This window comes from Megalobrama amblycephala, linkage group LG2 (genome assembly GCF_018812025.1).
Source record: "Megalobrama amblycephala isolate DHTTF-2021 linkage group LG2, ASM1881202v1, whole genome shotgun sequence".
Classification (NCBI taxonomy): domain Eukaryota; kingdom Metazoa; phylum Chordata; class Actinopteri; order Cypriniformes; family Xenocyprididae; genus Megalobrama; species Megalobrama amblycephala.
The window spans coordinates 16,327,375-16,339,436 of NC_063045.1; the positions used below are offsets into that span (position 1 = coordinate 16,327,375).

At 37.2% G+C, this 12,062-nt stretch overlaps 1 protein-coding gene across 1 annotated transcript; it reads right to left on the reverse strand.

Annotated features, from left to right (window-relative positions):
- Positions 1-2,875: 2,875 nt before the first annotated feature.
- On the reverse strand, positions 2,876-7,998 carry LOC125263828 (C2 calcium-dependent domain-containing protein 4C). Its single transcript, XM_048183087.1, has 2 exons — positions 7,779-7,998; positions 2,876-6,346 (listed from the first exon to the last, which is right to left on the reverse strand). The coding sequence occupies exon 2, from the start codon at positions 6,304-6,306 to the stop codon at positions 5,041-5,043; it is 1,266 nt and encodes a 421-aa protein (XP_048039044.1). The 5' UTR covers positions 6,307-6,346; positions 7,779-7,998; the 3' UTR covers positions 2,876-5,040.
- Positions 7,999-12,062: the final 4,064 nt, after the last annotated feature.

The window sequence follows — 12,062 nt, forward strand, 5'->3', positions numbered from 1 at the left end:
TAAATAAGTATTTTATTGACGCTTGGTAAATGTTAGTAATAGTTTCTCCTAGTTCTTTAGTGTTGTTTGTGTGTATGAAATGTTAATCAAAGATGCTACTGTCAGCTTCTGTGAATATTGTGGTTTTACTTACTGGAAAAAATGCTGAATCTAATCAGGAGAGTTGAAGAAAATCTAGTTAAGAAAAGAGGCAGAATTGATCATATTAAGTATGGCCGTCATAGAGACAGACTCTGAGAAAGAGGGGTGAAACTATGGATGGCTCATTTGGAAAAACAGGTATGCTCTGCTACCTCTGTCTTTCTTTCTGCTCTACTCTCGCCCTCTTTTTTCTCTGGTCTAATGAGGTGGAGGCCAGGCGGACAGCGAAGACAGATGACCCTCTTCTGTTATCTGTTTACCAGAAAGACATGTCTGGTCTTTTCAGCCCCTTTTGAACATTTTGGTTTTCTCAGAATCCTATCTAGAAGCCTCTGAAACTTCTTTAAAGGGTTCCCATGGTGACTATAGACATGTACTGCATTAAACTTTGTTTTCTCATAACATAGAAGTCACATTCTTTTTAGGGGACAGAGGAAAAGTCTCAGATACACATATCTAATCACAACGGCAACTAACTTTTCATGGGTGTTGTTGAAAATGATTAAAGGGGACCCCTTTTTACATAATGTAATATAAGTCCCAGGTGTCCCCAGAATGTGTCTGTGAAGCTTCAGCTCAAAATACCATACAGCTCATTTAATATAGCATGTCCAATTTGCCCCAATTTGGGTGTGAGCAAAAACATGCCGTTTTTGTACCTTTAAAGGCAAATGAGCTGCTGCTCCCCACCCCCTTTCCAGAATAGGGCAGAGCCTTTACTGGAGAATCTCACGCAGCCAAAATGTCAGAAATTTTCAGTAACATTGTTCAGCCTTATATGTTCAAACCAGAGTGGGACACAGATAGAGAGACTCAGAAAGAAGTTACAACTTTTATAATGCAACAACAGGATGTTTCTGAATGATTAGTTGATGAATTTATGTGGTGGTTGTGGAGTTAATTTTATTCAACTTATCGATTAGCATGTTGCATCATGATCGTCTATAAATAGTTGCACAGGTGCTCATGTGAGATAGAACATACATAGAGATAGAACAGGTATCGTTTTGTTTAATTATAATTTATATAATCATCTTTAGCCACATTAGTCGTACAGCATACTAACAAGCACATTCAGAAATGCAATTTGGAAACATTCACAAAACATGAAGTGCGATACTTACTTGTTTTGGTTATGAAGTTTGAGCACTAAGGGCCTCATTTATAAAGTCTTAGATTGTGTGTACGCTTAAATCCACGCCAATGCTCATATTTATAAAAACAGTCTTTGACTTGGAAAAGTGCTTAGAGCCACCTCAGGGTCTGAGCAGACATACACACTTTTCATTGTCAGATTACTGCAGGTTTTGGGAAATTTAAACTATTCTTGCAGCTCGCCATTCTAAATTAAAGGATTTGGACGATGACTGGTGATCATTTATATGTAAATGACATTAATTAGGTGTTGTTTACAACGCTGAGAACTGAAACCATTCAGCACGTTCAAGATCATTTGCGATTTATAGATTTCACATCTGAAAGAGAGGAGTATGCTCGTTTTCGGTGTGTATGTTCATTCTATGAATCACATGTACGCACATCTGAGAAATCATCGTAAGATCAAATTTAGGACAGTTTCTGTGCAACATTTTAGAAATTAGGCCCAAACAGTTGGTATTGACGCATCTTTCAGAATCAACTTTTGTGCAATCCAGCGTTGAACTGACCCTCGTTTGCTAAGCAGTCCGGCGTAAAATGATTCGCACAAACATAAGACTTGACCTAATTTCAGGCACATTTCCTTCATAAATAAAATGCATCCACTGTGTCCTCAGTGGCTCAAATGCTGGGAGTCTGGAGACTCTTATGTTAATTGGTACACCCAAAAACAGAACATTTGTAATATTTATGTGGCGCAGGCAATAGGTGCTATTGCGAGGATATAAACATGACGGACTATGTGCGGCTCACTAAGGGCGGGATCTATGCTAAAAAGGCAGATCATCACCAGTCATGGGCGGGGCTTGTCCTTACTGTGACATCACTTTAGGGGGAAATCTGGAAGAGTTTATTTTCAGTCACTGCTACTGATTTATGGGGATTATAAAAAAGTGTGTGTTACCATTGTAGTGTTCAAATACCATGTAAAAGTGAATTTTGCAAAATAGTCCCTCTTTAAAGTAGAACTATTATAACTGAATTAAATACATTTTGTCTGGGGTCACCAGGTGATTCTTGTCACATAAAAGATTTGACAAAATTTTCTTTTAAACATAGGTTTTATTTATATTTACAATTATCAGAATATAAAACTCTCTCAAGTCTTTTATTATGGTTACTTATATTGGCCTCTGTACAACTCAAACACTGTTATGGGGAAAATAAAATAGCGATTTATTTTCCCCCAAAGAAAAGTTACTTACAAAACTACTGATTGAAAATAACATTAGTGGAATTAAATTTTCTAGTTAAGGTCCTTACTAACCATTTTGCACTGATATTCAATAACAAAACATTTTAAATGTAACCGTGTTTTTAAAGAGAAATAACATGGATTTTAATACATCATTTATCTGAATCTATTAAGATCTGTATTTGAGTGGACAGCTCTGAAAAGCACATTTTCCTTCCTTCATTATTATAAATTCATTATCCACACATGAAGAATACCCTCAAATCATGTAAGGTGAATAATAATAACAAAGAGTCTACACCACATTACTAGTATACAAAAAGCACCGGTGGAGTTAAACTGAATCAAACAAAATTAAATAAAATTCAAAATGGCCACAAATGTTTTGTTATTTTTATTTCTTTCATGAGTTGCAAACTTAAGAAAACAAAAACAAAAAAACATTGTCCATCAAAGATACAAATACACCAGTTGAACATCCATGCAGAGGTGCAGAAAAAGTACACTGAAATTTCCATCAAACAGCTCACACTCACAAAATATTATAGGTTGATTACCACAGTGAAAATATTATCCATGCACACAAGTAACAAACACCAGAGTTGACGGGATCCACTATGAACAAATCGCACTAAACGCCAAGTGAACAGTTCACTTCTACATCAAGTACATAGGATTGGCACTTTTTTCATTTTGCAAAGTACACCTGTTAACACAGGAAGACTCCAGCATTCGAGTGGTTTAGGAAATTAAAGACTTAATGAAACACCTGAATGTAAATGAAAAGCTTCATATGCTTTTGGCACTCAAATAATTACTGCACAATCCACAGATCATAAATATAGAAACGTTCTTTCCATTCCCTGCATTGCTTGTGTAACAACCGTCTATTAGCTAGTATCAATGGGGCCAATTTTTTTGTTGTTTTTTAAAACATTTTAATGAGCACTAGCCAGCTCATTACCTCAAATAGGTATTTTCTGCTCTTTATTTATAAAGTGGAGCCAGGAAAGGAATAAACACTTACTAAATTTGTATAATTTATTATGAATCGTCAAAGGAGGCTAGATATTCCTTCCAAGTAATAGCCATTTTCCTGATTTTACTAGTAAAATATCTCAATCCAGAAAGAAAGTCCACAAATCCATCCATCCATTATCATATTCATGCCATATTTCAACCACTTGAAATATTTATTCATATGGTCTCTTCAGTCTGTTGAAAAAACACACTGCATATCAGATCACTCATTTGCATAATGACACATGCAGCAAGCATATACACTTCTGTTTCCTTTCCATATGAATTGAGAATATTTTTAACTGCAGGTGGAATGTGGCATAGATTGGAATTTTAATTTAATATAACACAAATGTTAGTTGATATTTCACTTTGTACTTTCCTCTGGGTAAGTAGTGTGCATGGAAAGACTTTCAAAGAAAGTGTTTTATATGGACCCGGTTTCATAAAAGGCTTTTGACAAAGAGTCCAAGCCAGAGCACTCATTTCATATGATATCCAACAAATAGATACAGATAATCACACTCAGTCAAGGAACGATCCAATTTGAGCAAATTCTAAACATGCAAAAATCTCTCTTTAGTAAGGCTTCTGGGTTTCACCAAATGACATTCTGTACATTGTTGCAAGAATACATCATCACATTTACAAGTTTACGCAAACACATGCAGTGTGACGCAAGATTGTTCAGTCTGGTTATTTATCCTTCAAATTAGACAGCAGATGCATCCAGGATCAAAGCTAACATTAGCACAGAGGGCCATTGTGTAGCTTCAAAGGACCGCGGCTCTGTGGAAAAAAAGTCTTTACAATCAAAAAGGTAAACGCTTGGTTTTAATTAGGCTAAATGAGTAGAACAACCAAAATACAGAAGGCAACATACAAAAAGACTTTGTCATAGACTTTTTGTTAAGCGTTTCAAAGGTTCTGGATTCTAATCCACCCTAGTATAGTTTTTTGTTTTGTTTTTCTCATTAAAACCAAATATGTTCATCAGTGATTGTATATCAAGAGTAGGGACACATTTGTGTGCCTTTTGTTTTGGATTTCACCGAAACGAATAGAGAGTCTCCATAACAGCATTAAGCAAAAGATTGAAGCGCTCATCTGTGTGAAGACTGTGCACGAGCCACCGCCACTGAAATCAGTGGCAACGAGCACTAGGCATGATTTAAAAAACAACACATTCTAGCGACATATCGCCTCTTATTTAGCATAAACAAATGAAATGAATACTTTGATAGACAACTGGAGATGTTTACTTTGTATTAGGTACATCCGTGCCACGAAGTGTGTTAAAAAAGTGGTGGGGACAATATCAACCCTGGAAAAAGTGGTGGGGACATGTCCCACCATCCCACCCACAAATTACGCCTAAGTATGTATGTTTTTGTTTTGTTTTTCCAGAATTTGTGAATACTAATTCAACCACCGTATCAGGCTTCGTGAAAGACAATGAAGCAAGTAGAACAGAAGACCTTTTTTTCACCTTTGAAGACAGTGTCCCAGTGTCCCATTCTGAAGACCTAAAATCCAGACAAGAGCTTGCACAAAGGGACCTCCCTTTCACCTAACAGCACGTCTCTTTTCAGGCTAGTGCCTTTATTCACAACCTTGATCTTCAAAGCTAGGTTCTTAACCTGAGCCGAAGTCACCGAATCAAAAAAGAAGTCCTCGTTGAAGACGGGATTGCGGCTGTTCTTGATTATCGTGCTCCTCTGCTTCTGCAACTTGCCTGGATTGAGGTAGAGCGACACGCAACAGTTGATGCTCTTAATGTCAAACATGGGATCATACAAGTCCTCTGCCGCCATAATGCGGATTCGCAGGCGGGCTGTACCTGGGTCGTAGTCTGAACAAAGTCGGACGGTGCCTCCTTTGTGCATGTTGATGGTGTGCTCTTTGTGTTGACGGTCCGCGCCATGAAGATGGTCCAGAGCTCCACCACCTTGCAAGGTGGAACAGTGGCTCCGTCTAGGAACGTTAGGGCTTGGCTCTGCCGAGCTGCACTCGTCAGTGGACAAGGAACTATGCCTGGCAAATGTCCGCTTACCTTTTGCGACCTTGGCCTGTGTCTCATGGGTGAAGATCTTGAGTAAGGAGGCGGAACGAGAGAGCAGTGGCGAACTGAATGGGGAGGACTCTGCCGAAGAGCAAGTGTCGCTCTCGCCACCGCTAAAGTATCGGTAGGGGTTTATGTGCGAGGTGCTGAAGTCCGGAGGGTTGAGGTGATTCCCCTCATTGCTGCTCTTGCTTTGGGACTTGCGTTGGGTGTTGGGTGATGTTACTGGGCTGGTGTGGTCACAGTGGAACAGGGATTCTTTTCGCCGGGTGTGGGGACTCTCCATCAACGTGGCAAAGCCATAAGAAGTCTGAGTCTTTGGAATGTAAGGAAGTGACATGGCGGTCTGGGATTGAGGGTCAGCATTTGTGTCACCTGCTACAACGTCGTCCGCGCTCTCGATCTGAATGATGTGGCGGTTTGCCGCCCTAAGCAGGTTCTTGGTGTCTCCTGCCAACTTGCTGACCAATCGTGGGCTACGAGGGCTGCTGATCTTCTTGTTGCTGATTGTTTGCTCAGACGTTGAGGGTCTCAGACTTTCTTTGGACTTGACGTCAGAAGCTTCTGTCTCTGGTGGGCAGCTTACCAGCTTTGGAGGGATGAAGAAATCTGGAATCTTATCGGGTGTGAGGACATTGCTATAGACAGGCGCCTTCCCCTTGTCACCTGCCTCTCCTTGCCGGAGCACATTTGTTTCAACTGAGTCCCGGATCTTCTCCAGAACCCACATGATCCCTCTGGGCTTATCCCACTGGGTGATGCACTGTCGTCTGTAACAAGCAACAAAACGTTCAGCATTGAGCCTTAGGTACGCACAGCTAATCATACTTTACTGTTTACCATTACAATAACAATGTACCATTATATCATGAACAGTTGTCCCACACATGTAATGTTGTAGGGTGACATATACAGTCATTTTCAGAGGGATGCAATTTATTGCAAAGTTATTTAAGTTGCAAAGTGTTTAAGCTGCACACTGTTGCTGTTGTTATCTCCTCAAGCGAATGCGATCATTCTGTTTCCGTGCATTTTACACTAGGTGACAACAGATTAAGATGTTTTTTTGTACGTTTTTTTTTTTTTTTTTGTGAGGTGGGTGGAGGTTCAAGTCTCTTCTTGACTTCTTGATTAAAGAGTAAAACTACATGCCGTGCAAGCACATGAAGCTCATTTAAAGTATACTTGGTGTGACGTGGCATTTAAAACAAATTACCTGACAAAAGGAATATCAAGATCAACAAATACAGACAAATATAGATTAAACAAATATAATGATATTTGAAAAACTATGACTGTAGACAAAGAAAACCGAAGGAGAAACAAAAGTATCTGACATTTCTTTCTGGCACCATGCAGATTTAATTTTTTCCCTTTATTATTCCCAGTCCTGGTCCTGGAGTACCCAATCACTGGACATTCTGTCCTTATGTAACACACCTGATTAATATCATCAGCTCAAGAGAAGCTCGAGCTGAAGAGACCTTCACTGGGTGTGACAGATAAGGCGACATCCAAAATGTGCAGTCTGGGGTACTTCGGATGAATTGAGAACAACTAATTTAGGTAGATTTAGTCTTGCCAAAAACAAAAAACAAAACAGCAACAACGTTTGGATATGATAAGATGTTAAGATTAACACAAAAGTGACTGAATATCCAAACTGAGACTGAATGCACAACAATAGCAACAGGTTGCACTGAACATGCTGATGGTTTGTCTGATTCAGAGTTCAACTTCTCTGACAACTGACACTACAGCTAAATTAAACAGAATTAATTCATTAAAAACTGACATTGTTGTCTGTGGTGTTTAAAAAACAAAATTACATAATCTCAATCGGCAGATTCCTTTTGTTTAATTTGAAATATGTAACATCCAGCTTTTCCTCTACAAAAGAAAAAAGGGGTAACCAGTTGTATCCATTTCATATGTACTAGTAGGCTATTGAACCCACAAAAAAGGACAGTGAATGCATCTTAAATGTGTATTTTGATTTAAGCATAACAAGACAAAGCTTATGATGAGTTTCGATATGAAAGAATTTCTTAGTGCATCCTTTTTGAAATGTAAAATAAATCAGTCATTTCTAATAAATCGTCTAATATAGGCTAGCCTACCAAATAATTACAATTCTTAATTACAATGAAGTTCAAGAAAAGTAAACTTTTAAACCTCTTGCATTAAAAGTAAATTACTTACTGGATTTGTTAATGATTTTCCTCTCCGTTGCGAATCCTCACACAGTATTCACCTTTACAGGCACTTCAGTGTTCATTAGTCTGTCTGTGTGCTGTCTTTCCCCCAGCCTGCGGTGAGAGAGGTTCAGATCCGCCGGTCGCCTGTTGCGCTTATATAGTCCTACAGCAGACACGCGCTCCTGAACGAACCAATCAGAGGAAACGATTCAGCGAAGCCGAGCACTGAAAACAATCAGGGCTAAATGCTGGGTTTAAAAAACGCGTGCTGTGCCTGTTTGATTGAAAGATTATTGTTTTAAATATTGTTAAAAGGATATGCATGTTGTAGTACCTGAAATAAAGTCAAGTTAGGGTTCACTGGAAACGGAGAACCAGCTATTATTCAGAAAAAAACCCAAACAAACCATTTTTCCAATGTTGATTGTACGGAGCTCGGAAGTGTAGGTTATTAAAACACTTTTGTTTTATTCTGTGGGTCTTCATCCAGTTCAGCCACACCTCGACGCAATATTTACTGCAAAAAAATTTTTTATCAAGAAATTATGTGGAATCATTTTTATCATGTACTATCAAAATGAGTTAAGTCTACGTTTTCAAGTATCTACTCTAATGGAGTAATTTTATTTTGAGAAACTTTTACTTCATTACATTTTGAAGCATAATATCGTACTTTTTACTCCAACATGTAGTTCCTCGTTATTTTGAACTGAGGAAATGGTAACCTGCTCGAGATGCGATAGCGGTGACCGATTCGTGAACGAGCTGATTCTTTTCAACCAACCTGTTGAATCGGTTCTCAAATCTCACCGAACGATTCATTCGTGTATTGCACTGATCCGATAGCAGCAGTTCTCGAGTCAACAGCTCGCCGACTCAAATGATCCGGTCAGAGCGAGTCTTCTCCAGTTCACAATTCACTGAATTCACAAGTCAGACTCAAAATGAGCCAAGAACGGGAGTTGAGTGTGAGGACGAGTGATGGCGCGAAAAGTAAGTTACTAGTGTGGAATTTTAGGATTGATTATTGTAAATGAAAATCATGTTTTGGTCACGACTGTCAGTTTTTTTGCGAAATATGCTGTAAAAGGGCGAGCTGTTTAAGCCCACTGTAATGCTTGAATGCGGACATGTCCATTTGTGTATTACCGTCTCAACGGGGTAACTTAGGTTTTAGGCAGAGGTGTAAAGAGTAACGTACCTGAAACCATACTTGAGTAAAAGTAGATTCTTTACAGCAAAAATGACTCCATTAATTTACAAGTTACAAGTCACCAATTCTAATACGACATGAGTAAAAGTCTTAGAGTATCTGATCTTAACAGTAATTAAGTATGTTATGCTCAAAGATGCACTAGTCCTCGACACCTAAGAGACATGCCGGTGAAAATAAGAAAAAATGTATTTGTAGATGAGAAATCATGTTTATTTTCTAAAATAAAAATAAAACTGAACACCTCAATATTGCAATAAATCAAGGTCGACACAACAGCCTCTTAAACATCTGCAAACTCTCAAGTCTCCGTTAAGCTCAAGTGCACAAAAAGGCCATAAGTAAACCAATATCCTTCAAAAAGGTCAATATAATGGATAAATAAAATAATGTTAAGTAAAATTAAATAGTAAAAGTCTGTTTGCAGCGGTTTCGGCCTCATCACCGGCTGCAGTCTTTACCTCATCTGCTACATCAAACACCTGCAATTCAGACACTACCTGTTAATGCACTCGCATTCACATAAAGTAGCCTTGCTGACAAGTTTGGGTGAATAAAAGCAAAACGCACAAGATATACTACCTTCAGTGCGCTTAGATGGCGATATCGCTTCTTTATATCAGAAACAAACTGCTGCAGAAAAAGTTAGGTGCCATGCAAAATGTAATATGTAATTGCATTACTCATCACAAATGTTTTGGAGTAAAAAGTACATTTACTTGTTCAAAAATGTAGTCAAGTAGAGAGTAAAAGTTGCTAATATATTTGATACTCAGTACAACTACAAAGTAGCCAAAAAGATACTTAAGTACAGTAACTAATTACATTTACTCAAATACTTTACACCACTGGTTTTAGGTAGAAAATTAAACAAAACAATAAAATAATGCAAATTTCCCCGCTGACTGTGATATAAAACTTTGTTTGCATAGCATACATTCTTCATAAAATGTTATGCATTTTGCCATATGTAAGGTTTGTTTTCATTTTGTTTGTCAACACATTTTGTTCTTCCTCATTTTTATATATATATATATATATATATATATATATATATATATATATATATATAGAAATTTTTTTTTTTTTTTTTTTTTTTTTCACTTGTTTGACCATGAAAAGTAACTTAAATTGATATTTTAATATAGGCTATTTAATGTTTTGATAGTGTACATGTTTTGGTAAAAAATAAAAAAAATAAATAAATTAAAGCGTTTTCTTACTTGCAGATCAAGTATCTGCATCCATTAATCTCCCTTACTGACTAGTGCTGGCTATTTGACAATTCTTAATAATTCATAATGATGTCAGACCCAGCAACCCCACCTCCCCCAGGTATTTTAGCTGTAGGATTATATAAAATATATAATATAAAATTATTAAATATCGATCAGTACTTTTTACTTTTAATACTTAAATACATTAAAAATCAAGTACTTTTGTACTTTCACTCGAGTAAAAGGAGTACTTAATACTTTTACTGGAGTAATATTTTAATAGGGTATCTGTACTTTTACTCAAGTGCTCAATTTGTGTACTTTGTCCACCACTTCCCAAAATGAACCAAGAAGAATTGTCAAGGCTTGAGTCTTCTGGTCAGTGTTCCTGGTTGTTCATATATATCACAATGAACGTTGTGAGTTGTAATCAATGATGTTTAAAATAATAATTAACATTTAGCTTAAGTTTATAATGCTATTTTTATTAATAGCCATTGACAATTTTAAAGACATTTATGTATTATATATTATTTATTAATATATTCTATTTGTTCTTTTCTGAATCTGAAATGTTCTCATTACCATAATCTTTCAAATCTTTGTGATTAATAATTTCCTGCACATTATCGCAATTTGCTCATATAATTAGCTTTAGCAATAGCAACAGTGAGTAGCCGTAATGGTTGAAGTTGATTAAATCTGTTCTCACAGAAGAGGATGTACAAAATAAGTACTTCACCATCGCTTGTTAGTTGCTCAGTCATTGCTAAAATTGACTCTTCTGAAAAAGTGAAGTCAGTGGAGCACAAAAGCACTTGACTTAATTTAATTTAAATCACTTGCCTATCTTCTGCCGCGATCTGGCCATTGGTTTCCCTGGAGACCTTGCCATATCTATGGCAACAAATAGATTTTTACAGGAGCAGAAATAGAACAGGTTCCAAATAGTGACCTGAGGGGAAAGAAACCCCGAGGTGATGCTGTGGGGCTCCAGGAATAGAGAATAAATCATTGAGTTATGGACATGTACTCTCACACGATTATTTACTCGCGTCATCCCTGTATGACTTTGTTCTGTGGAACTGGAGCTTTCAAAAAGTGATGTAAAAGAACTACAAAAAAAGAAGAAAAAAAGTAAAGTTCACATCACTCATGTGTTATATTTAAAGTCTGAAGCCATATGATATTTGTGTGAGAAACAGAACAAAACGGCCTAAATTTAGATTGGTTTCTCACACAAACCTAAATCGTATGACTTCCAAAGACATGGAATATAGCGAACAACTCGTATGGAACACGTTTACGAAACTTTTATGATGCTTTTGTGTCCTTTTTGAAGTAAAAGAAAAAGAAAACCTTATTTACAAAAATTACCAGTACATTCTTCCACAGAAGAATCTTAAAGGGTGTGTTCACCCAAAAATGAAATTTCTGTTATTAATTACCCACCCTCATGTTGTCCCAAAGACCTTGTAAGACCTTCATTCATCTTCTGAACACAAATTAAGATATTTTTGATGAAATCCAAGGGTTTCCGAACCACACATAGGCAGCAACGTCATTGCACCTTTTGAGGTCATTGAACTAACCCTGTTCGTACAGGTTTGGAACAAAAGGGTGAGTAAAAATGTGACAATGTTCTTTAATGCTAAATGTAGCATAGCCTATGTATGTTCAGAATTCAAGCCAGTTAAAAGATTTTTGACCGTCCGTTTTGTAGAAGTTTGTTCACTAAATTCAGTATGAACTCATGTCAAGTGCCATTGCCCAGTCACACTGTGTGCCTCTATTTCAAAAGTTTGGTTTGATGGTTATAACTAGGACAGAAATAAAGATCAGGAATAACGAGACAACA

Excerpts from the sequence above, each read along its gene's own strand:
- LOC125263828 (XM_048183087.1), bottom strand. The coding sequence starts at position 6,306 with ATGTGGGTTCTGGAGAAGATCCGGGACTCAGTTGAAACAAATGTGCTC.